We start from the raw sequence: 21,447 nt of genomic DNA, 5'->3' as shown, positions 1-21,447 counted from the left end.
ATAAGAATGATTATCTTTGAGGGCTGGGAAGATGGCACAGCATTAAAGACTGTTGCTTTCAAACCTGTGACCTGGGTTCAGTTCTCAAGCCAACCATGTAAACCAGATGTTGAAAGTGTTATAAGCTTCTGCTTCCCTTTCCATAGGCCGGAGGCCCTGGTATGCAGGTACACACACACACACACACACACACGCAAATAAGTAAAATTTTTAAATGATTACCTTTTAGGATAAATGGAAGTTTTGCTGACATATTTTGCAGTTCTGTGTATTAAACCCAAAGCTTCACACATGGCAATCAAATGATCTGCCATTTTTAGTCTCTTAAGGAAAAAGTAAAGAAAAAATATTTAACAAATATATGAAGTGTGACGTCGAGAGTTGTAATTTCTTTTTTTAAATATTTATTTATTTGCAAGCAGAGAAAGAGAGGGAGAGAGAGAGAGAGAATGGGCATGCTAGCGCCTCTTGCCATTGCTGATGCAATTCAGATACTTGCTCCACTTTGTGCATCTCATCTGGCTTTTCATGGATACTGGGGACTTGAAGCCAGGCCATTAGGCTTTGCAGACAAGTGCCTTTAACAGCTGCGCCATCTCTCAAGCCCAAGAGATATAACTTCCATATGAATATACAATCAGAACCTGAGAATCTTTGATCTTTTGGCAATTGTTCATATTAGCAAACTTTATACTAATTGGAGAGTGATATCAAGCGTGAGTAAAGCAAATTGTTTTCCTTAAGTGTCAGAATAAGTATTTTAGACCTTGTAGGCCCTAATGTCTTTGTCACCATTTCTTGTCTATACAATTGTACCATGAAATTTATCATAAGCAGTTGGTTTGAAAAACAAAACAAAAACAGGTGTGAAAGTTTAGTTTGCCAATTCCTGGTATAAAGAAAGAAATTTTGCTAGCCTTCATTTACATCATAATACTTAACCCTCAAACAGTTTAGACAGCTTTTTTTTTTCCTTCTTCTGAAAGTCCAGGTTGGTCTCTAACTCCTGGGCTCTTGGAATCTTAAGTCCTGCCTTAGCCTCTAAATAGCTGAGGCAATAGGGCATGCTACAGTGTCTGCTTTAAAGCCTTTTTATCTGTAAACACTGAAAGTGAAGGAAAGTGTTCTAAAAATATTGCTGGGAAGCCCAAAATTCAGACTAAGGGGTCTTTGTTTGCACTCTAGAATGTCTGGGGAACTTATCCTACTTGTTGAAATAAAGCACTGGGAGATAAAAAGGAATGTTCTCATAGACAGCTCTCTTGTCTTGTGTTACTTTAGACAATGATAGTCTGCCAGGTGACGTTATCGAATGGCTTACTGGTGCATGGGCCGCAGTGCCACTCTGAAGGTCAAGCCAAGGAGAAAGCTGCACTCTTTGCTCTACAACAGTTGGTAAGAACTGTCTGTCCTTCTCTAGGCCCGTTTTCATTAGACTCTTTCAGTTTTTTCTTCTGTTGTCTGATAATTTGTAAATGCTTCCACAGGGCTCCTTGGGAGTGAATTTTCCTTTACCTCCACCAGTATTTCCACATTATCGTCCTACTGCTTTGCCACCGGGAGCCATTCCTCCAGTTTTCCCACAACCTGCTGGTAAGATGTGCTGTTTGCTATTCTAAGTTGTTCTGTTTCCTGAGTTTTCGGGTTTTTTTTTTTTATTTTATTTTATTTTTTATGTAGGGTTTCACTCCAGCTCAGGCTGACCTGGAATGCCCTATGTAGTCTCAGGGTGGCCTTGAACTCACGGTAATCCTCTGCCTCCTGTGTGCTGGGGTAAAAGGCGTGCATCACCATGCCCAGCTGTTTCCTAAATTCTGTTAAGAACCATCTTTTTGTTTTGGAGCCAGGGTTTCATGCAGCCTAAGCTACCTTTGAACTCCTGGTCCTCCTTTCTCCACTTACTGAATGCTAGGGTGATAGGTATGTACTACCACACCCAGCACAGAACCCTCATTTAAAATAAACACAGGCGTATACGTACATATCTACATAAGTTTACTCAAATATTAGGAACATAAGAAGAAACTATGAGGCATATGCTTGAGCTCAAGCCTCCAAATTTATGCAAATCCACTTTTGTTGAGCATCCTCTGGTATAAATAAAGTTGCAAGAAGTTCTTCAGAGTGGACAGGCCACCATTTCCCAGCAGCTACAAGAGATGGGTTTGGATTTTAGGTAGATATCAAAATACAGGTAGAAACCAGGCATGGTAGAACATGTGTTTAGTTCCAGCACTCAGGAGACTGAGGTCAGAGGATCCCTGTGAGTTTGAGGCCAGCGTGAGACTAGTGAATTCCAGGTCAGCCTGGGCTAGAGTGAGACCATACCTTCAAAAATAAAATAAAGAAACAATAAAACACAAAAATACAGGTAGAATCAAGTACAATGGTGACCACCTGTAATCCCAGAAAAAGGATTGCAGTCTGGGATACATAGTCTCAAAAGAAAGGAAAAAAAGAGAGAGAAAGAGAGTCAGAGAGAGAAGGAGAGAAAGGGAGGAAGGGGAAAGAAGGGAAAGAAAGTTAAAAAAAACAGGTGATTGGGAGAGAAGAGAGCTTAAAAGCATGTGCAAACTGGATTTGATTCCACAGCTACCAACAGTAAGCCAGATGAAAAGTGGCTTAGTTGTCTTTAATCCCAATGTCGCAAGGCAGTGGGAGGCTACCCAGGAAAATTCAGAAGTTCTCAAGCAGGAGTGGTAAGAGTGGAAGAAAAGGAGAAACCCTCTGGTCGTGCATACTTACAGATGTCACACATCACACACAAACAAGTCCCTGCCCCCCACACACAGAATAAGGAGAGGAGAAACTCCCTAGTCATGCATACTTAAAGATGCCACACATCACATGCAAATATGCCCAAACACACACACAGTGAAAGGAGAGGAGAAACTCCCTTAGTAGTGCACACCCTTATATGCCATACATCACATGCAAACACACACACAAATAAACAATAAATTTTAAAAAATTAAAGAAAATATTAAGTTGGGCATGGTGGTGCACACCTTTAATCCCAGCACTTGGGAGACAGAGTTAGGAGGATCACAGTGAGTTCGAGGCCACCTGAGACTACATAGTGAATGCCATGTTAGCCTGGGCTAGAGTGAGATGCTACCTCAAAGAAAAAAAAAAATGAAGGGAAGGGAAAGGGAAGGGAGGGAACCATGAGACCATTAGGATAATTGATATGTGTGATAGTTATATGGTGAATGTTAAAAGGTGTAAAAGTAACTATTTCAAAGTAATTCACAGTAACTACCAAACTGTATCAGTAACTGAAATGGAACAGGTGGCTGTTATCTTATCTTGAAAATTTCTTTTGGTAGTTTTTTCAATTTTTTTATTGACAAGTTCCATAATTGTAAACAATATCCCATGGTAATTCCCTCCCTCTCCCCACTTTCCCTTTGAAACTCTACTGTTCATCATATCTCCTTTCCATCTCAGTCTCTCTTTTATTTTGATGTCATAATCTTTTCCTCCTATTATGATGGTCTTGTGTAGGTAATGTCAGGCACTGTAAGGTCATGGGTATCCAGGCCATTTTGTATCTGGAGGAGCACATTGTAAGGAGTCCTACTTTTCCTTTGGCTCTTACATACTTTCACCCACCTCTTCCACAGTGGGCCTTGAGCCTTGAAAGGTGTGATAGAGATATTTCAATGCTGAGCACTCCTCTGTCACTTCTCAGTACCATGGTGCCTTCTGAGTCATCCCAAGGTCACTGCCATCTGAAAAGAGAAGCTTCTATTACCAAAAGTGAGAGTAGCATTAATATATGAGTATGAACGTTAAGAGAAGTGCTTACTGGGCAGTTTGGTGAGCATGATATGTGAGACATTACACCCCTAGGACTCATGACTATCCTGTTGCAGGTTTTCAGTATCAGGGATGTATGTATTCCCTCCCATGGAGTGGGCCTCCAGTCAAATTAGAGGGCAGTGGGTTTCCCCCATAACAGACATGCCACTATTGCACCTGTTGGCTTATTTGGCCTGGATGTACAAATATAAGGCTTTCAGTGTCCACTGTTGAGTATATTCACTGGTGATTTCTCTCTCTTCCATTAAACTACCTGCAGCATGACTTTTTCCAGCTTTCTGTCAGCTGGTCTACATGGAGGAGGTTTTTTTTTTTTTTTTTTAATTTATTTATTTGAGAGCGACAGACACAGAGAGAAAGACAGATAGAGGGGGAGAGAGAGAATGGGCGCGCCAGGGCTTCCAGCCTCTGCAAATGAACTCCAGATGCGTGCGCCCCCTTGTGCATCTGGCTAACCTGGGACCTGGGGAACCGAGCCTCGAACCGGGGTCCTTAGGCTTCACAGGCAAGCGCTTAACCGCTAAGCCATCTCTCCAGCCCATGGAGGAGGTTTTGAGCTCATCTCCAGCAAGAATTTTAGTGACCTTGCAGACCAAGTATGTGAAGTCTTCAGCAATAGGGTCTAACCATCTATTTCTGGAGGGAAACCAAGGGCCTTGGCAATGTCTTGTAATGTTTTGGGAGTATCAGGGACCTCCCTGGCCAACAACTCACTGGAAGGTATCCCATCCCTGGCACTCAAAATTTTCTAGTAACAATCTATGGCTCCTGAGTATTCCATTGTACAATAAAGTAGGTTTCTATATGACTTATTTATATCCTGTTAGATTTTTTAAATATTTTTTGTTTATTTTTACTTATTTATGTGATAGTGACAGAGAGAGAAAGAGGCAGACAGGGAGAGAAGAGAGAGAATGGGCGTGCCAGGGCCTCCAGCCACTGCAAACAAACTCCAGACACGTGCGCTCCCTTGTGCATCTGGCTAACATGGGTCCTGGGGAGTTGAGCCTCGAACCAGGGTCCTTAGGCTTCACAGGCAAGCACTTAACCACTAAGCCATCTCTCCAGCCCTTGTCTTAGGTTCTTTTTTTCTATAGATCTGATAAAGCTTTTTTAAGTAGTAAACACTTGTGTAACTGCAGAAGTACAAGTTTTAAAAGCAAATACATTCAGAAGATTTGCTGCTCAAATAGTATTTTCTCAAATCCGGGTGGAGTATGATAAAATTCACTGAACTGGCAATTCAAAATTGCACTGTCATCAACATATACGGCTGGATACACCGTCCCACGTATACCTTATGCTGGGCAATGCATGTTTTTTCCATTCAAATACACATTTAATTCTACATGGTCATATGTAATACCCTGTGGACTGGATTTTGAATTCAAAGTAGCTTTTGTTTTGATGTAAAGGTGCACTGGCTAAACAACCTCCAGTTCCACATATTCTTCTTCCATTTTTCACAATGACAACATCTGTTCCCATGTGCTGGTGTCCAGCTGCACAGCCGGCATTTCCTTCAGCGGAATGTGGCCGGTCCCGCTGTCCAGAGAGCACCGCAGGCAGCAGCACACCGGTGTGGCCATGTACACGCCGACACCGCCCCAAGCCCGCGGGGCTGCGGTGACACCCAGGGCCGAGGCGTGGGCCTCCTCGCAGGGCGGTCCTCTTAGATTTTTATTAGCCTTCCCTCCACCTTTCCTTTACTCACTCTCTTCTCCTGACCTCATTTAGGCCTTTTCACCCCCATTAATCTGTTCTTCTACTTACATATCTAATACCATCCAAGTATCTGGAGTTCATTTGTAGTGGCTCTAGGCCCTGGCATGCCCATTCCCTCTCTGTCTCTTCTTTCTCTCTCTCTCTCTCTCCCCCCTTGCAAATAAATAAGTTATTATTGAAAGGTGTGTATTTACCATTTTTCTTGTTTCATTAAGTTGGTTTCCTTTGTCTTCAATGTGTAGTTGTATTGCTGTAATTCATAAAATCTAATTATCTTCCTCACTTTCAAAATGAATTCAGTACTTACATGTAAATTAATTAGGTGGGGTTCCTAAAGGTTCACCACAGACTTTTCTAAAATAATTTATTTTAGGGCTGGAGAGATAGCTTAGCAGTTAAGGTGTTTGCCTACAAAGTCAATGGACCCTAGTTTGATTCCCCAGGACCCACATAAGCCAAATGCACATAGTAGCTCATGCATCTAGAGTTCATTTGCAGTGGCTACAGGCATTTTCTCTCTCTCTCTTTCTCTCTCTCTCTCTCTCTCTCTCTCTCTCTCTCTCTCTCTCTCTGTCTCTGTCTCGTAAATAAAATAATTTATGAACTGGGCATAGTGACACACACTTTTAATCCCAGCACTTGGGAGGCAGAAGTGGGAGGATCACCATGAGTTCAAGGCCACCCTGAGACTACAGAGTGAATTCCAGGTCAGCCTCAACTAGAACGAGACCCTCCCTCAAAAAACCAAAAACAAAAATAAATAAATAAATAAAAAGAGTGTCTGTGTATACGCACTCATGCACACACCAGAGTCTAGTGCTATTCCAAATCACTACCAGACTTTGGGCAGTACTCTGGGTGTGGCTTTTCACGGGTGCCCAGGAGTCACACACAGGCTGGCAGGCTCTTCAAGGAAGTGCCTTTAACCACTGAGCCTTTTCTCCAGCCGGAAACTCTAGCATTTGACAATGACAAGCAAGGCCTTACCAAGTTGTTGCCATGGGAAGCAAGAGAGTCCATCTGTAAAGTGGAATAGCTTCATTAAAATTAAACTACTTAGGCGGTTGGGGAAAATTTCACAACAGGAGAGGTGAATCATATTTTAATGCTCTGCATTAAACATGCACAAAGTAAAGGAGACAAGAGGATAATGGGATGTAAATTTGAAGATTATAGAATATTCATAAATTAAAGTTCTCAATCAAAATATTAAAATAAAAATACAAAACACAAACTAATACGAAGGACATTAACAAAATTTAGCCTTGGGGGGCTGGAGAGATGACTTAGCACTTAAAGTATTTGCCTGCAAAGCTAAAGGACCCCAGTTTGATTCCCCAGGACCCATGTAAGCCAGATGCACAAGGGGACACATGCATCTGGAGTTCGTTTGCAATGGCTAGAGGCCCTGGAGTGCCTATTCTCTCTTTCTCTCTATCTGCCATTTCTCTCTCTCCCTCCCTCCCCCTCCCTCCCTCCCTCCCTCCCCCCCCCCCCGTCTCTCTCTCTCGTTCGTTTGCAATGGCTAGAGGCCCTGGAGTGCCTATTCTTTCTTTCCCTCTATCTGCCTCTCTCTCCCTCTCCACCCCGCTTTCTGTCATCAAAATTTAGCCTTAACAACTAAGCCATTTCTCCTGCCCCATAAATAACTTTCATGCTGTAGTTTCATATGTTGCACTGGCACTGACTATGCACATCCACCAGCTGGAGAGGTTGTTGACAGAGAGAGTCCTGATCCCTTGGAGTCTGGTTTGCTAGGTCTTAGTTCGTTCTTCCTAGCAGTCTGCATTCATAAACTCCCCGGTGGCTAAGAGATGCAAACAAATTTAGGAGTTACTGATTCAATGTGCTGCTGCTGCTACGTCTCCTTCTTTTTTTCTTTTGGTTTTTAGAGGTAGGGTCTCACTCTAGCTCAGGCTGACCTGGAATTCACTATGTAGTCTCAGGCTGGCCTCGAACTCAAGATCCTCCTACCTCTGCCTCCCAAGTGGTGGAATTAAAGGCATGCACCACCACACCTGACCTCAATGTGCTTCTAATAAACAAACCAAGAAAGAAAGTAAAAGAGAGAGAGAAAGAAAGAAAGAAAGGGGAGGGAAAGAGAAGGAAGGAAGGAAACAGAGAGGGGGAGAAAGAAAGAAAGAAAGAAAGAAAGAAAGAAAGAAAGAAAGAAAGAAAGAAAGAAAGAAAGAGAGAGAGAGAGAGAGAGAGAGAGAGAAAGAAAGAAAGAAAGAGAGAAAGAAGGAAGGAAAGAAAATGAAGGAAGAAACTAAATTACAAATACTTGAATAGAGAAAGGCTTACCTGTCATATGAAAATGAAAATGATCAAGGGTCTTGAGAAATGGCTCAGTGGTTGTAGATCTTGCTTGTAGATAGATAAATGATGATAGGTGGATGGATGGATAGATGAAAGGGAGAGAAAGAAAATATAATCAGATTTCATAACTTGAGCTTTTTTGATTTTTATTTATTTATTTATTTTTGGTAGGGGATCACTATAGAAGCAGCTTAGCATTTAGGGCAGGTGAGATCTTCAGGTTTCTCTCTTTGTATCCAGACTTTTCTCTCCTAAGAAATAGTTTCGTAGCTTTTAAAAAATATAATTACAAATATTTGAAGGCTCATATTGGCATTTGGTATCTTTGGTATCATTGACCATTGTTGGCCAGCATCATGATAATGTGTTTTTGTAGGTTGCTCACAGTCTTGAGAGAGGAGGCCAAGAGTGAGTGCCCTTTAGATTACATGTAGACTGTGTTGCAGTCAGGTTCCCATTGCTGGTAGAAATCACCCAACCAAGAGCTGCTTATGGGGGAAAGAGGTTTATTTTTGCTTACAGGCTTGAGGGGAAGCTCCATGATGGCAGGGACAATGATGGCATGAGCAGAGGGCGGACATCACCCCCTGGCCAACATAAGGTGGACCAGAGCAACAGGAGAGTGTGCCAAACACTGACATGGAGAAGCTGGCCATAACACCCATAAGCCCAACCCCAACAATACACTCCCTCAAGGAGGCATTAATTCCCAAATCTCCATCAGCTGGGAGCCTAGCATTCAGAACACCTAAGTATATGGGGTACACCTGAGTCAAACCACCACATTCCACCCCTGGCCCCCATAAACTGATATTGATACATGATGTAAAAGTATAATACATTAAGTCCAACTTTAAAAGTTCCCATAGTTTTTCCAATGATGTTCATACATCCCCATAGTCCAAGGTCTTTTAACTGAGCCATAATACCAAAAAATCCCCCCCCCCCAAAAAAAAACCATAATGGCACAAAATAAACATTTACACTTCAAAAGATGGCATTGGGCATAGCAAAGAAATATTCAAGCAATATAAGATTTAAACAGGACAAATACCAAACTCTGCATTTTCAAGTCCAACAGCTCTAGCCAGTGACAAATCTCCCAGTCCAATAACTCTAACCACTAACAAGTCTCTGGAGTTCCAGTTCCGCCCCTCTAGCTAGGCTACTCACAGTCCTGGAAAACTTCATCGGGGCCAGCAGCTTTCCTTAGTAGCCATCTCGTGGTCCCAGCATCTCCACTGGGTCTTCTCTGCAATCCACGGTTCATTCTCGTGACCCCATGGGATCTCCATGCAGGCAACAAGCAACCCTCCTTCACACTGCCCATGGCCATTTCCAAAACACAAGACCGTGTTGCAAACTCAATGACCCTGTCTTTCCTGCATTTCTTATGCTCCACAATACCAGGTAGGGTGCCAACTTGTTAATCCAGGGGGAATAAAGCAGACTTTGAAGAACAAGACGCTCCTTGAGCACTCAGGCCCCTTTAAAAGAGTCTACATTCTTCCTGTTGCCCCAGTGCAGGTCAGCTAGCCAATCTCAAAGGTTGTAATCTCTCAATTGCAGCTGAATGGGCAGCAGTTCACCCAAAGACCCAAGGATGTTTCTCCCTGTGCCATGTCCCACTGCTCCATACCAGTTCATTTCTATGCAAAGCAACCCTGCCCAACTTCTCAGGACACGGGCATAACAGCAAGCTTCTCACACAACTGCTAGCCCAGTCCAAAGAAAGCTCTTTCTCACCCTCATAAACCAAACCACACAGTCCATAGTTCTTACTGCACACCTTTCAACTCTGACCAGAATAGTCCATCAAGCTGTACTTACAGCACTGCAAGGCATCTCTTAAGCCAAGGTTTCAAATCCTTCCACATTCCTCTTGAAAATCAGCTTCAAAACGCCAAAGCCACAGTCAGGTGTCTAGCAGCAACCCCAGTCCTCAGTACCACTTTACTGTTGCAGTCAGGTTCCATTGCTGGTAGAAATCACCCAACCAGGAGCAGCTTGGGGGGAAAAGAGGTTTATTTTGGCTCACAGGCTTGAGGAAGCTCCACAGTGGCAGAGAAAATGATGTCATGAGCAGAGGGTGGACATCACCCCCTAGCCAACTTACAGTAGATAACAGCAACAGGAGAGTGTGCCAAACATTGGCATGAGTAAACTGGCTGTGACACCTATAAGCCCACCCCCATCAATATACTCCCTCCAGGAGGCATTACTTCCCAAATCTCCATCAGCTGGGAACCTAGCATTCAGAACACCTAAGTTTATGGGGGACACCTGAATCAGACCACCACAACCTGTTTCTGAAGAAATAGAAGCAAAGCCAAAGAAGTGCAGCAGGAAGTGGTCTTAGCTTCCAGGCCTTGACTTTACTGAAAGCATCATGTGGGTTTTTACAGCTAATCTAACGCCTTCACCATCCCATGCCTTGGGCTCAGAGCCGTGGAGAGCGCCGGTACGCGTTCCTCGAAAGGCCTTCCACCATGCCTCTTATGCTGCCACTGTGCCGATGGCTGGAGCAGTGCGAGGCGCTGTGCACAGTCAGTTCATACCTCTGCAGGTAAGGGCTGGAAAGATCATTTTTTATAATAGATTTTTTAAAAAACAAAGATTTTTTTAGTGTTAAACAGCAAAACTGTTGATAAATTCATTCAACTTGCTTCTTAAGTGCTAACTAGAAATCTCTGGAATTTGTGAAGGATCTTGGAATATGGTGGTGACACTTGACTTGTTCTCTGCTCAGTTTGTGTTGTAATAAATAGTAATTGTAGCAGGTAATGTCATTGTAACACAAAATGATTGAAAACTTAATATTTTTTTTCTCTACTTTTATTGTTGGGTTTCTTTGAGCCATGATCTTACTCGGTAACCCAGTGGCCTTGAACTCCTGGCAGTCCTCTTGCCTTAGCCTCCTGAGTACTGGGATCATAGGCATGAGGTACTATGCCCAACTGAAATGTTTAGGTATTTAACTTGTGTAGTATTTAAAAATATTTTCTGGGGCTAGAGAGATGGCTCAGTGGTTAAAAGGTACTTGCTAGCAAAGCCTGATGATCGGGGTTCAAGTCTTTAGTACCCATGTGAAACCAGATGCACAAAGTGGATCTGGAGATCATTTGCAGAGACAGGAAGTCCTGGTGTACCCATATTCTTTCTTCCTCTCTCCCTCCTTCTCTCTCTGCTAAATAAATAAATAAAATATATTTTTAAAATATTTTGTTGTATATATGTAAGTACAATGATTGTGATGGGGAGGTAATATGATGGAGAATGGAATTTCAAAGGAGAAAGTGGGGGGAGGGAATTAACATGGAATTTTTTTATAATCATGAAAAATGCTAATAAAATTTTAAAATAAATAAATAAATAAATATTTTGTTGCGGGCTGAAAAGATGGCTCAGCAGTTCAGGCATTTGCCTGCAAAGCGTAACAACCTGGGGCTTGGTTCCCTCGTTCTCACAGAAAACCAGATGCACAAAGTGGCATGTGCAAATGGAGTACATTTGCACTAGTTAAAATCCCTGGCGTGCCCATATTTTCTGTCTCAATTCCTTTCTCTCTCCTTGCAAATAAAAAATACAAATATTTTGGGCTGGAAAGATGGCTTAGTGGTTAAGGCGTTTGACTGTAAAGCCTAAGGACCCAATCCATTTCCCAGTACCCACATAAGCCACATGCAGAAAGTAACGCATGCATCTGGAGTTCATTTGCAGTGGCTGGAGGCCCTGGTATACCCATTCTATCTCTCTGTCTGCCTCTTTCTCTTTCTAAATAACTAGATAAAATAAAATTTAAAAATCGTGTTGCAAATAAACTGTTTCAATTGTTAAAGTCTTGTTTGGAGATTTACCATAGAAGTCACAAATCAGTGATTGGTGAGTGTTAGCAGCATAGCTCATGGTATTTTCTGACAAGCTTTCTTTTCCTACATTTTTAATAATACTGGTAATATAATAATAATGTTTTTATCCCTTAAAGGTTACTAAAAAACGGGTTGCAAACAAAAAGAATTTTGAGAATAAGGAGGCCCAGAGCTCTTCTCAAGCTGCCCCACGTCAAGCCAGCAAGCCAGCGTCTTCTGAAGCCCCCAGAACAATGGCACAGGAAAGCCCACCAGCCTCTTTGAACAAGTGCAACTGGGATGCTCAGCCAGCATCTTCTCAAGTTGAAACTGCCTCCCAAGGGCACAGTGTGTCTCACCAGAAATCAACACCAAGCACTTCTTCCAGAAGAAAATCACGGAAACTGGCTGTCAATTTTAGTGTTTCTAAACCTTCTGAATAAATTTGGTACCTGGGAATTAATTTCTTTTATTTTCATTCACCTTTTTATAAATGCATATATGTCAGAAATGTACTATTTTAAAATACTATGTTTAAATTGAATATTTTTTATTTTAAGTTGTCAGGCACTTTTCATGCTATTTAAGTGAATATCAAATTGTGCACTTTAACTAAGTGCAATTTGTTGTACATCAATACCTCAATAGAGCTGTTAAAAAAAGACTAAATTAAGTCTTGTGTTAAAATAAGTATCAGGCCGAGCATAGTGGCTCATGTCTGTAATCCCAGCACTTGGGAGGCTGAGATAGGAGGATTGCTACAAGTTCAAGGCCATGCTGGGCTACTGTTTCAAGAAAAGAAAAGTAAACAAATCAATGGCATGGGCTAAGATGGAACTGTACCATTATAAGCACCGGCATCATCATTAGAAGCACCCTTAAACTAGACAGTGGACATCATATTTGTGATAATAAAGTTATATACCATTACTGAGTGATAATTAAATGCAGCTTGAAAATTAGGCCTCAAAAGTAATTTATTAGGTAAAGTGGATTTTATTTTTCTTTTGAATAACACAGCAAAATTATGGAGTGAACTGCTGAGCTTTGTTCACGGCTCTCTCTGCCCTGCCGTCCCGAGGCCACTTCTCAGACCTGCCAGGAGGGAGTTCATGGTGCTGCCAGTTTTGTTTTATTCTAAATTTTATACCAAAGCAATTTTACAATACTATTTAAACTATTTCATCTAATCATGTAGAAGTATAAATAGCAATCTAGATTTGAGTAATTATAATTTTTTTAGATTATTTAAGAACCAGCAGTAGTAGTTTCTAATAAAATGATGTGTCACATCTACAGGGTACAGTGATTACAAATTCATCTTCTAATAGAATAAAGTAGAAAATGCTAATCATGTCATTTTAGCTGTGCTGTTCTCTTGTATGATTTTCTGTTGTTGTTGCTATTATTCTGTTTAGACAGAGTCTTGTTTTCTAGCCCTACCTGGCCTGGGACTTGCTGTGGCCCTCGGGCTGGCCTCAAACTCATAGCAATCCTTCTGCCTCATACTCCCTAGTGCTAGGATGACAGACATCATCATGCCCAGCATGGAGCTTTTTATCTGATCACTTAACATATATGAGAGCTCATTGTGGGTTCATGTGTAGTGCTTCCTAGAAGTGATGAAATTTGAAACATTTTTTAAATTCTAAGATGTGTACATTTGTGGTGTACATTACTTACTTACTGCATATCTTACTCTAGTTCTGTATTTTAGCCTTATGCTGAAGTATTCAGTGACGCTGCATTTTTGTCTTTGCATGTATGTGTGGATGTTTATTGATCGAACTGTTGAAATTATTTGGAATTTATGAAAATTTCTTAATGACACCAGGGCCTGCATTTATATATCAACATATATTTATCTTTTGTTTTTTTGTGATATGCTTATATTTTTTTTGATATGCTTATATTTTTAAGGAGGAAAATGATCATACTTTTTTAAAAATAGGAACCACAGTCGATATGGAGCTGCTCATTATGGTATTTGGTTTCATTTAGCTCACTGAAAACTACCGTAAGTCACAAAGAAGTCTTGTTTGTGTTTTCAGTACTGGTACTCCTAAGTGAATTGCTGTCTCACTGCTGACCTCCAGGTTTCTCTGACTGTTGGCAGGTTTCGTGCGTACAGTAGTGCCTTCAGTGTAAGGGAGCAGCGTCTGCATGGCATGTTTGCTGTCACATGAGTGTCTGGGACTTTGTTTTCTGTCACTTGCCATGTTCACCAGTGACCACACTTCCTTGTTTCTTAACCTGTAGTGGGGTACTGAGGAATTAGGTTCAAGTAACCCTCAGTTTTCATCTTGATTGCCTCACAAACTGTTTTAAAAGGAAACCACTCTCGTGGAGACCAAGGAAAGAGTTTAGTTGTCACTATGTCATGTTAGCTTCTCCATGCTGAGTGTGTAGTACTTGCCACTTCACTTACGTGTATGTACTCCGCCATCCAAGAACACTTCTCTCTGCTGTGACAGTTCCACCAACAGCGAGCAGCTGCGTTGACTGTAGAGTATGGAGGAAGGAGGGTATGCCATCTTTTGAGAACTCCACGAGACATTTGAGCCTATGCTTCTCCAATAGTCTGAGCACAGAAAGCTCATAATTCTAAAGAGAGCCAACAGGAGCGTGTAACCTTTTTGTCAGCATGTATCTCCTAAAGGTCGGCTTGAAGAGAAACTGAGATGGGAGAGAGCTTCATAGTGACCGGTAGTGAGTGGTAAGGTATCTTCTCTGGTTCTTTCCTCTTGTGGACCTGAGAGCCACAAAAAGCATGGCTCCATGGAACATGTAAGCAGTCAAGATTGTTTAACCACAGGATAGCTAGGAGGAGAGAGGATCCACTGGTCTGTTGGGGCCTGCTGCATCTCTGCAAGAGAGCTGGACTTTGAGACAGAGTTTCTCACTTTTGAGTGAGACCACTCTGACATTCTTAAAGTATGCTCATTCAACTGTTGAATCTGAGAACTTCTGTCAAAATGGTGGATTTTGGGTACAAAAGGATAGATTCCCTCAAATTGTCTCATTTCCATATTACTAGAAAAATTAATCATTTAAGCCTTTCTCCACTGCAAATTATTTGTAAATATTCTTGCTCATTAAGTCGTCCCTGTCCTGAGCAAATCACATCAGTTTAAAGACGAGTCATTTCAGCCTTTCCCTTTCCCCTGTTTCCTGCAGCACCTCACCATAGGACAAAGAAAATGCGCCAGTGGATTTTAGCACTGTAAACTGAAGCCTCGAACATCTAAGCTTTAGTTGCATCAAAATTAAATTTACTTCTTTCAAACCTTAGTTTCAATTTAAAGTTTTCCTTAGGTAGGCATGGGGGTGTGCATCTCTGACCCCACACTCTGGAAGCTGAAGCAGTACAACTAAGTTTACGACCAGCCTTTTCCACAGACACTGTTGGGGAAAAAAAAAAAAAAAAAGAAAGTTTGTCCTTGTTTTAAAGCCATAAAGAATGAGGGTGGAGATCTTGTCCCTGTCCTGTGAGTGGCACGTAGGCCGAGTTTTCTTGGTGCAGCTTGGCTTGTGCAGTCCTACTCTAGGCTAAGATAGTCACAGCTTTAAAGAGAGGAGCTAGAGAGAGGAAAACAGTTAAACAAGGTCTGATAATTATATTATTACAGTATAATATACATTTCTAGCTCAAAGAAATAAACAACAGTTTTTTTTATTCACTCCCTTTTTAATCCTCTGTTGTATTTGTATGACCAAATAATTTTTCATACTTTTTTACCTGACATCAAATTCTCTAATGAAGTTAGTTCAACACATCTCTTCCCTGTATTCATAGCCTATATTCAGTGTTGTAAAGTAACATGAGAGTTCACTGTATTTCTTAGTACCCTCTTGCTTTCAGATTGTGTTTTTACTGCTGAAGAGAAGCTGTCAGTGACCATTGACTGTGGAAGGCTTTCTCTAACTTTGAATCCTCGATCATAAGACTTTATTGTTTCTTTTTCTAGAGCTAGAGACAGTACTCACACCTCAATGTTTATACATTTTCTCAGTGAAGACGGTTTTTATTTTTTTTTTGCAGGCCCTCCCTTTGCTAGTTTAGAATTAAGATTCAGACGTAAATGTTTGTCAGATTGGTTTAATTCACATTTCCATTAGAGCCCGAGCCTCTGCCAGAGAGCACATTGAGACAGGCAGAAGTAGGCCTCCAGCAATGGGGGAGAGAAGCAGACCCAGGTTTCACCAGCAGTGCAGGGATTAACCAGTCTGGCAGAGGCTCCCTGTTGAGAAAGAGGAACGTGAAGGAAGGAGATGGTCAAGGAACCAGGAAGCTGCATGCCGGTGAGGAGGCTCAGCCAGTGCATGCTTTGCAAGCATGGCTTGTGAAGGAGATGGATTTATATAGCTGAACTTGGGAAGATTGGGTTTTTTCCATTAGTACTCCCACTAGTGTTGATTATTTCTGCTTTTTATGTAAACTGTCCAGGCCAAGTAATTAAGCTTATGTGCTTGTTTCAATAATTTTGAAGCCAGATTCTCATGAAGTTTAGGAGTGGTTTGCTTTAAGTTCTCTCCTCTTCTGTTCTTCATCTTTCTCTCTGTCTCTCTCTACTCCCTTCTCCCCTCTCCTTGGCTGAATCCTCCTTGTAGTCTTTGGCTGTCCTCCTGCCTCTGCACCTAAGAGCAAGGAGTACATAGCTAGGCTCCATGCACAGTGATGTACACGCTTCAGTTGATGTTACAGTTACAGAACTTGTGCACACGTGTGTGTGTGTATGTGTGTGTGCGCACGTGCGTTGGGTTTAATTTTTTAGGGGTATTTTTGAAGGGGGGAGGGGATCTGGGACCTCAAGGATTTTGCTTCCTTTTACCTAAAACATTAATTTTTTGAGTACATTTTACTTTAACATGAGTGATTGATGGTGTGCTGTGTAATCAAAGTGGTCAACATTTTATTCATTTAAATTGTGTAAGTGTGATTTCAAACATATCCCTGATTTTTTTCACATAAATGTTTTATGAGTAAGTCAAATTTTCATTAGATCTTATACAGAGCAGTATTTTATTAATGTCAAAAGGGAAGACTTCTATGTACTCATTTGTAGTTTTTGTTTTAAACCTCTTTACATTGTATTTTCAAAGTGTTTTAAACTGACATTGGAATGGCCTCCCAATGTAGTTTTAAGTTGTACATTTGTAAATTTATAGCATGAGGTTAGCCTCAAAATGTGTGCAAAGAAATTTTTGAATACAAGTCCCTGGAAGTTTAAACATGTAGACCTCTTCAATGCTGTATGAATCTTGATTAAAGACTTAAGAATGGTATCATAAGGTGCTTGTTCTTTTATGATTGAATTGACATCAAAAGTGGACACATCATCATTTTATCTTAAATTCCAAATCCTTTTGGTTCTAATGGGTTTCAGACAGGGTCTTACTATGTAGCCCATGCTGGCCTTTCTCTAACTTTGAATCCTCGATCATAAGACTTTATTGTTTCTTTTTCTAGAGCTAGAGACAGTACTCACACCTCAATGTTTATACATTTTCTCAGTGAAGACGGTTTTTATTTTTTTTTTTGCATTCTGCCATTCCCATGCCACCCTACCTTCCTACCTAACCTTTTATATCTTTCTGGTTTGTTTTGTGTTTTTGTTTTTGTTTTTGTTTTTGTTTTCAAGGTAGGGTCTCACTCTAGCTCAAGCTGACCTGGAATTCACTATGTAGCCTCAGGGTGGCCTCAAACTCATGGTGATTCTTCTCCCTCTGCCTCCTGAGTGTTGGGATTAAAGGGGTGTGCCATCATGCCCGGCTTAACCTTTTATATCTGTATCTTTTTAATTTTATTTATTCATGTGCAAGCAAAGAGAGAGAGAGAGAGAGAGAGAATGGGCATGTTAGGGCCTCTAGCCACTGCAAACAAACTCCAGACACATGCACCCCCATCTCTCCAGCCCCTTACATCTTGATGCTACATGAGGTACATTACACTGAGGCACTTGATGGGGAAACCTGAATGACCGAATCAGATGGCTATGATTCAGTTCTTAGCTCTATATTTGGTTAGTTGAGTAAGTCCTTATGTAAGGGTCAGAGAATCGGTGCTCACTTCCCCGCTTCCGGCACTGGGTGGGGCTGGCCTTGTGTGTGAGAAATGGATCTGGGACAAAGAATGATCTTGCTTGTCTCATCAGAATGGATTCTTTTTCATTAGAAATCCCCAAATAATTCATGTCTTCAAATATGCCATGTTCTTTTTTAATTTTTTAAGCTATTTTCACCCATCCATCCTGTATTCGTTATTTTATTTTTGCTGTGACAAAAACCAGCCTAAGGGAGGCAAGGTTTCTTCTGGTTCATGGTCCAGGGTGTTCTGTCCATCTTGGCAGCAGCTCATGGCTGTGGTGGCCAGAACTTGTTCACATCTTGGCAGACCAGAAAGCTGAGAGAAAAGTGCAGGCACTTGCCATGCTCTCTTTTTCCTTTTTACCCAAGGATCCTAACCTGTGAGATGGTGCCACCCACATTCATGGCAGACTTTGCCACTCTGTAACTCCCCTCTGGAAATTCCCTCACAAACACACTTGGTCTGAAGTATACCTCCTAGAAGATTATAAATGCAGTCAAGTTAACAGTGAGGATTAACCACCACAAGCCTACCCTTGCCAACTCCACACTCAACGCATCACTTTTAAATGCTGATGCATCCATCTACTCAGCACGCCACTCCTAAGACCATCCCCACCTATCAGGATTTTGCTATTTGCCCAACCTCGGTTGTGGGTTACATACATATGAGGACACGCTGACCCATCAGGCAAAGCTCCTTTGGGCAGAAACAATTTCGGCTTTCGTCTCACCCTGGAGGCTTCAGTCTGACTTAACCTAACCTCCCTGTGACCAAGTCACAGGGTTTGCATGGGGCCCCTGACACCCCCTTGTACTCTGGCATCTGACATGTGCACACAGCAGCCAAAATGACAGCTAAGGAATAATGGCATGGCACGGGGGGAAGCTCAGAAGCTGGGGAGAGCAATGGCACCTTCCCCACTCCAGGGACATTGGAGAAGGTGAGGGTGGAGGGGAGATGCCTGCTCCAGTGGTCATACAGAGCCCAGGGATGCCATCTAGATGCTGCCTTTTTATTTAGTTATTTATTGATTTTTGTTTTTTGAGGTAGGGTCTCGCTGTGTCACCTCTGGCTCAGGCAGACCTGGAATTCACTAGGTAGTCTCAGGATTACCTCAAACTCATGGCGATCCTCCTACCTCTACCTCCCGAGTGCTGGGATTAAAGGTGTATGCCACCATGGCTGGCTAGATGCTGCCTTTTAAAGGACTAATTTGGGGGCTGAGGAGATAGCTCAGTCTGTAAAGTGCTTGCCTTTCAAGCATGAGGACCTGAGTTCAATCCCCAGAACCTACATAAAAATGTTGGGCGTGCATGTAATTCCAGTGCTGGAGAGGTGGGGACAAGAGGATCTCGGGCTCAGTGGCCATCCAGTCTACTTGGTGCGCTCCAGGCCAGTGAGAGGCCTTGCCTCAGAAAAGGTGGATGGCTTTCCTAAGGAATGACACCTGAGGTTGTACTTTGGTCACCTACATGCACATGTATGTGCACATCTTCACACATGTGCACTTGCATACACATGAACATGCACACACACCAATTAAAAAAAAAAAACAGCTAAATAAACCACTAGCTTCACTGTTGGCAACTGCCAAATGGAACCCCAGGGCTTCACAGGGGGAACGTCCATGCTTCCTCTAGTTCCCATCCTCCCACAGACTACCTGTGACTCACAGAGCTCCACGGTCACAAACTCGTCCCTTGGGCATAAAACCTGTGGGCTCTGGTCTACTCGGAGTAAGAGAGCGCTGGCACACAGGGTCTTGGGTGGGAGCAAGGTGCTGGAGAGGCATGCCCAGAGGAGGCGGCTGCTGGAAGGGGGCTGCAGCACCAATGAGCCAAGACAACCCAGAACCTGGGCTCCCAGAAGCCCCAGTGTCCATCCTGCATAAGCCTGCAGGAGACCGCAGAGCCCCACAGCCCACCGGCCTGCTCAAGGACCCCTCGGCCCTGTCTTCCCCTGCCCACTGTCAACAGAGCTGCAGGACATCCCATGACTTCTCAGGGACCATGGTGCTGTCAGGCGGCCCCAGAGCCATGGACATACAATAGACTCAGCCGAAAGTGAAAGGGCCTGTCACTGCAGAGACCAAGGTCAAGCTCCCTCAGCCTGAACCACCTGACAGATGGGGAAGTGGAAAAGGCTTTGTAACAGGATGAAACTGAGTTCAAACTTGGCTCTGCTTCTCACTAGCCGGGACCAGGGTGTCATCCCCTCCGAACCATGGCTTTCCCACCTGTAACACACAGACCATCACACCTCACTCAGTGGGTTTAATGACAAGGAATGGCAGAGGGTGTTGTGACATGCTCCTGGGGCACAGTAAATTCCCAAATGGTTGTGGGGCTCTCCCTGCCCCCTGCTCTGCCTTCTTACAATGGCTTTCCTATTATGCCCTGTGGTGGTTTGATTCAGGTGTCCCCCATAAACTTAGGTGTTCTGAATGCTAGGTTTCCAGCTGATGATATTTGGGAATTAATGCCTCCTGGAGGGAGTGTATTGTTGGGGGCGGGCTTATGGGCTTTATAGCCAGTTTCCCCATGCCAGTGTTTGGCACACCCTCCTGTTGCTATGATCCACCCTCTGCTCATGCCATTGTTTTCCCCTGCCATCGTGGAGCTTCCCCTTGAGCCTGTAAGCCAAAATAAATCTCTTTTTCCCAGAAACTGCTCTTGGTTGGGTGATTTCTACCAGCAATGTGAACCAGACTGCAACAGTAAAGTGGTACTGAGGAGTGGGATTGCTGCTAGACACCTGACTGTGTGGCTTTGGACTTTTGGAGCTGATTTTCAAGAGGAATGTGGGAGGATTTGAAACCTTGGCCTAAGAGATGCTTTGCAGTGCTGTAAGTACAGCTTGATGGACTATTCTGGTCAGAGCTGAAAGACCTGAATGCAGTAAGAACTATGGACTGTGTGGTTTGGCTTATGAGGGTGTGAAAGAGCTTTGCCTGGACTGAGCTAGCAGTTTGTGTGAGAAGCTTGCTCTTATGCCCATGTCCTGAGAAGTTGTGCAGGGTTGCTTAGCATAGAAATGAACTGGTGTGAGCACAGGGATATGGCACAGAAAGAAAAATCTTTGGGTGAACTGCTGCCCATTCAGCTGCAACTGAGGGATTACAACCTTTGAGACTGGGCTAGCTGACCTATGCTGGGGCAACAGAAAGAATGTCAACTCTTTTGAAGGGGCCTGAGTACTCAAGGAATGTTCTGTTCTTCAAAGTCTGCTTTATTTCCCCCTGGATTACCAAATTGGCACTCTACCTGGTATCATGGAGTATAAGAAATGCAGGAAAGAGGGTCATTGAGTTTGCAACACGGTCTTGTGTTTTGGAAATGGCCATGGCAGTGTGAAGCGGATTTGCTGGTTGCCTGCATAGAGACCCCATGGGGCCATGAGGATGAACCGTGGCTTGCAGTGGAGACCCAGTGGAGATGCTGGGACCATGAGATGGCTGCCAAGGAGCTGCCGGCCCCGATGAAGTTTCCCAGGACTGTGAGTAGCCTAGCTGGAGGGGTGGAATTGGAATGCCAGAGACTTGTTGCTGGTTAGAATTATCGGACTTGAAGATTTGTCACTGGCTAGAGTTGCTGGACTTGAAGCTACAGAGTTTGATGTTTGCCCTGGTTGTTTTAAATC

The 21,447-nt window shown here is 42.8% G+C and overlaps 1 protein-coding gene and 2 pseudogenes across 2 annotated transcripts in view; 2 read left to right on the top strand and 1 right to left on the bottom strand.

Moving 5' to 3' along the window:
* Window positions 1–17,003, top strand: part of Xrn1 (5'-3' exoribonuclease 1) — a 139,804-nt gene extending 122,801 nt beyond the window's left edge. For both annotated transcript variants that reach the window (XM_045136277.1, XM_045136276.1), the window contains exons 39-42: window positions 1,282–1,395; window positions 1,488–1,593; window positions 10,275–10,435; window positions 11,855–17,003. In XM_045136277.1, coding sequence (XP_044992212.1) covers window positions 1,282–1,395; window positions 1,488–1,593; window positions 10,275–10,435; window positions 11,855–12,160 — 687 coding nt within the window. In that variant the 3' untranslated portion in view covers window positions 12,161–17,003. The remainder of the gene's footprint in view (window positions 1–1,281; window positions 1,396–1,487; window positions 1,594–10,274; window positions 10,436–11,854) is intronic.
* On the bottom strand, window positions 4,970–5,414 carry LOC123455505 (annotated as a pseudogene).
* LOC101597130 overlaps window positions 13,683–21,447 on the top strand; it is a 68,893-nt pseudogene continuing 61,128 nt past the window's right edge.

Source organism: Jaculus jaculus, chromosome 17 (assembly GCF_020740685.1).
Source record: "Jaculus jaculus isolate mJacJac1 chromosome 17, mJacJac1.mat.Y.cur, whole genome shotgun sequence".
NCBI classification, from domain to species: domain Eukaryota; kingdom Metazoa; phylum Chordata; class Mammalia; order Rodentia; family Dipodidae; genus Jaculus; species Jaculus jaculus.
Note: the sequence above shows the minus strand (reverse complement) of the source record. Positions and strands in the feature narration are given on the sequence as shown.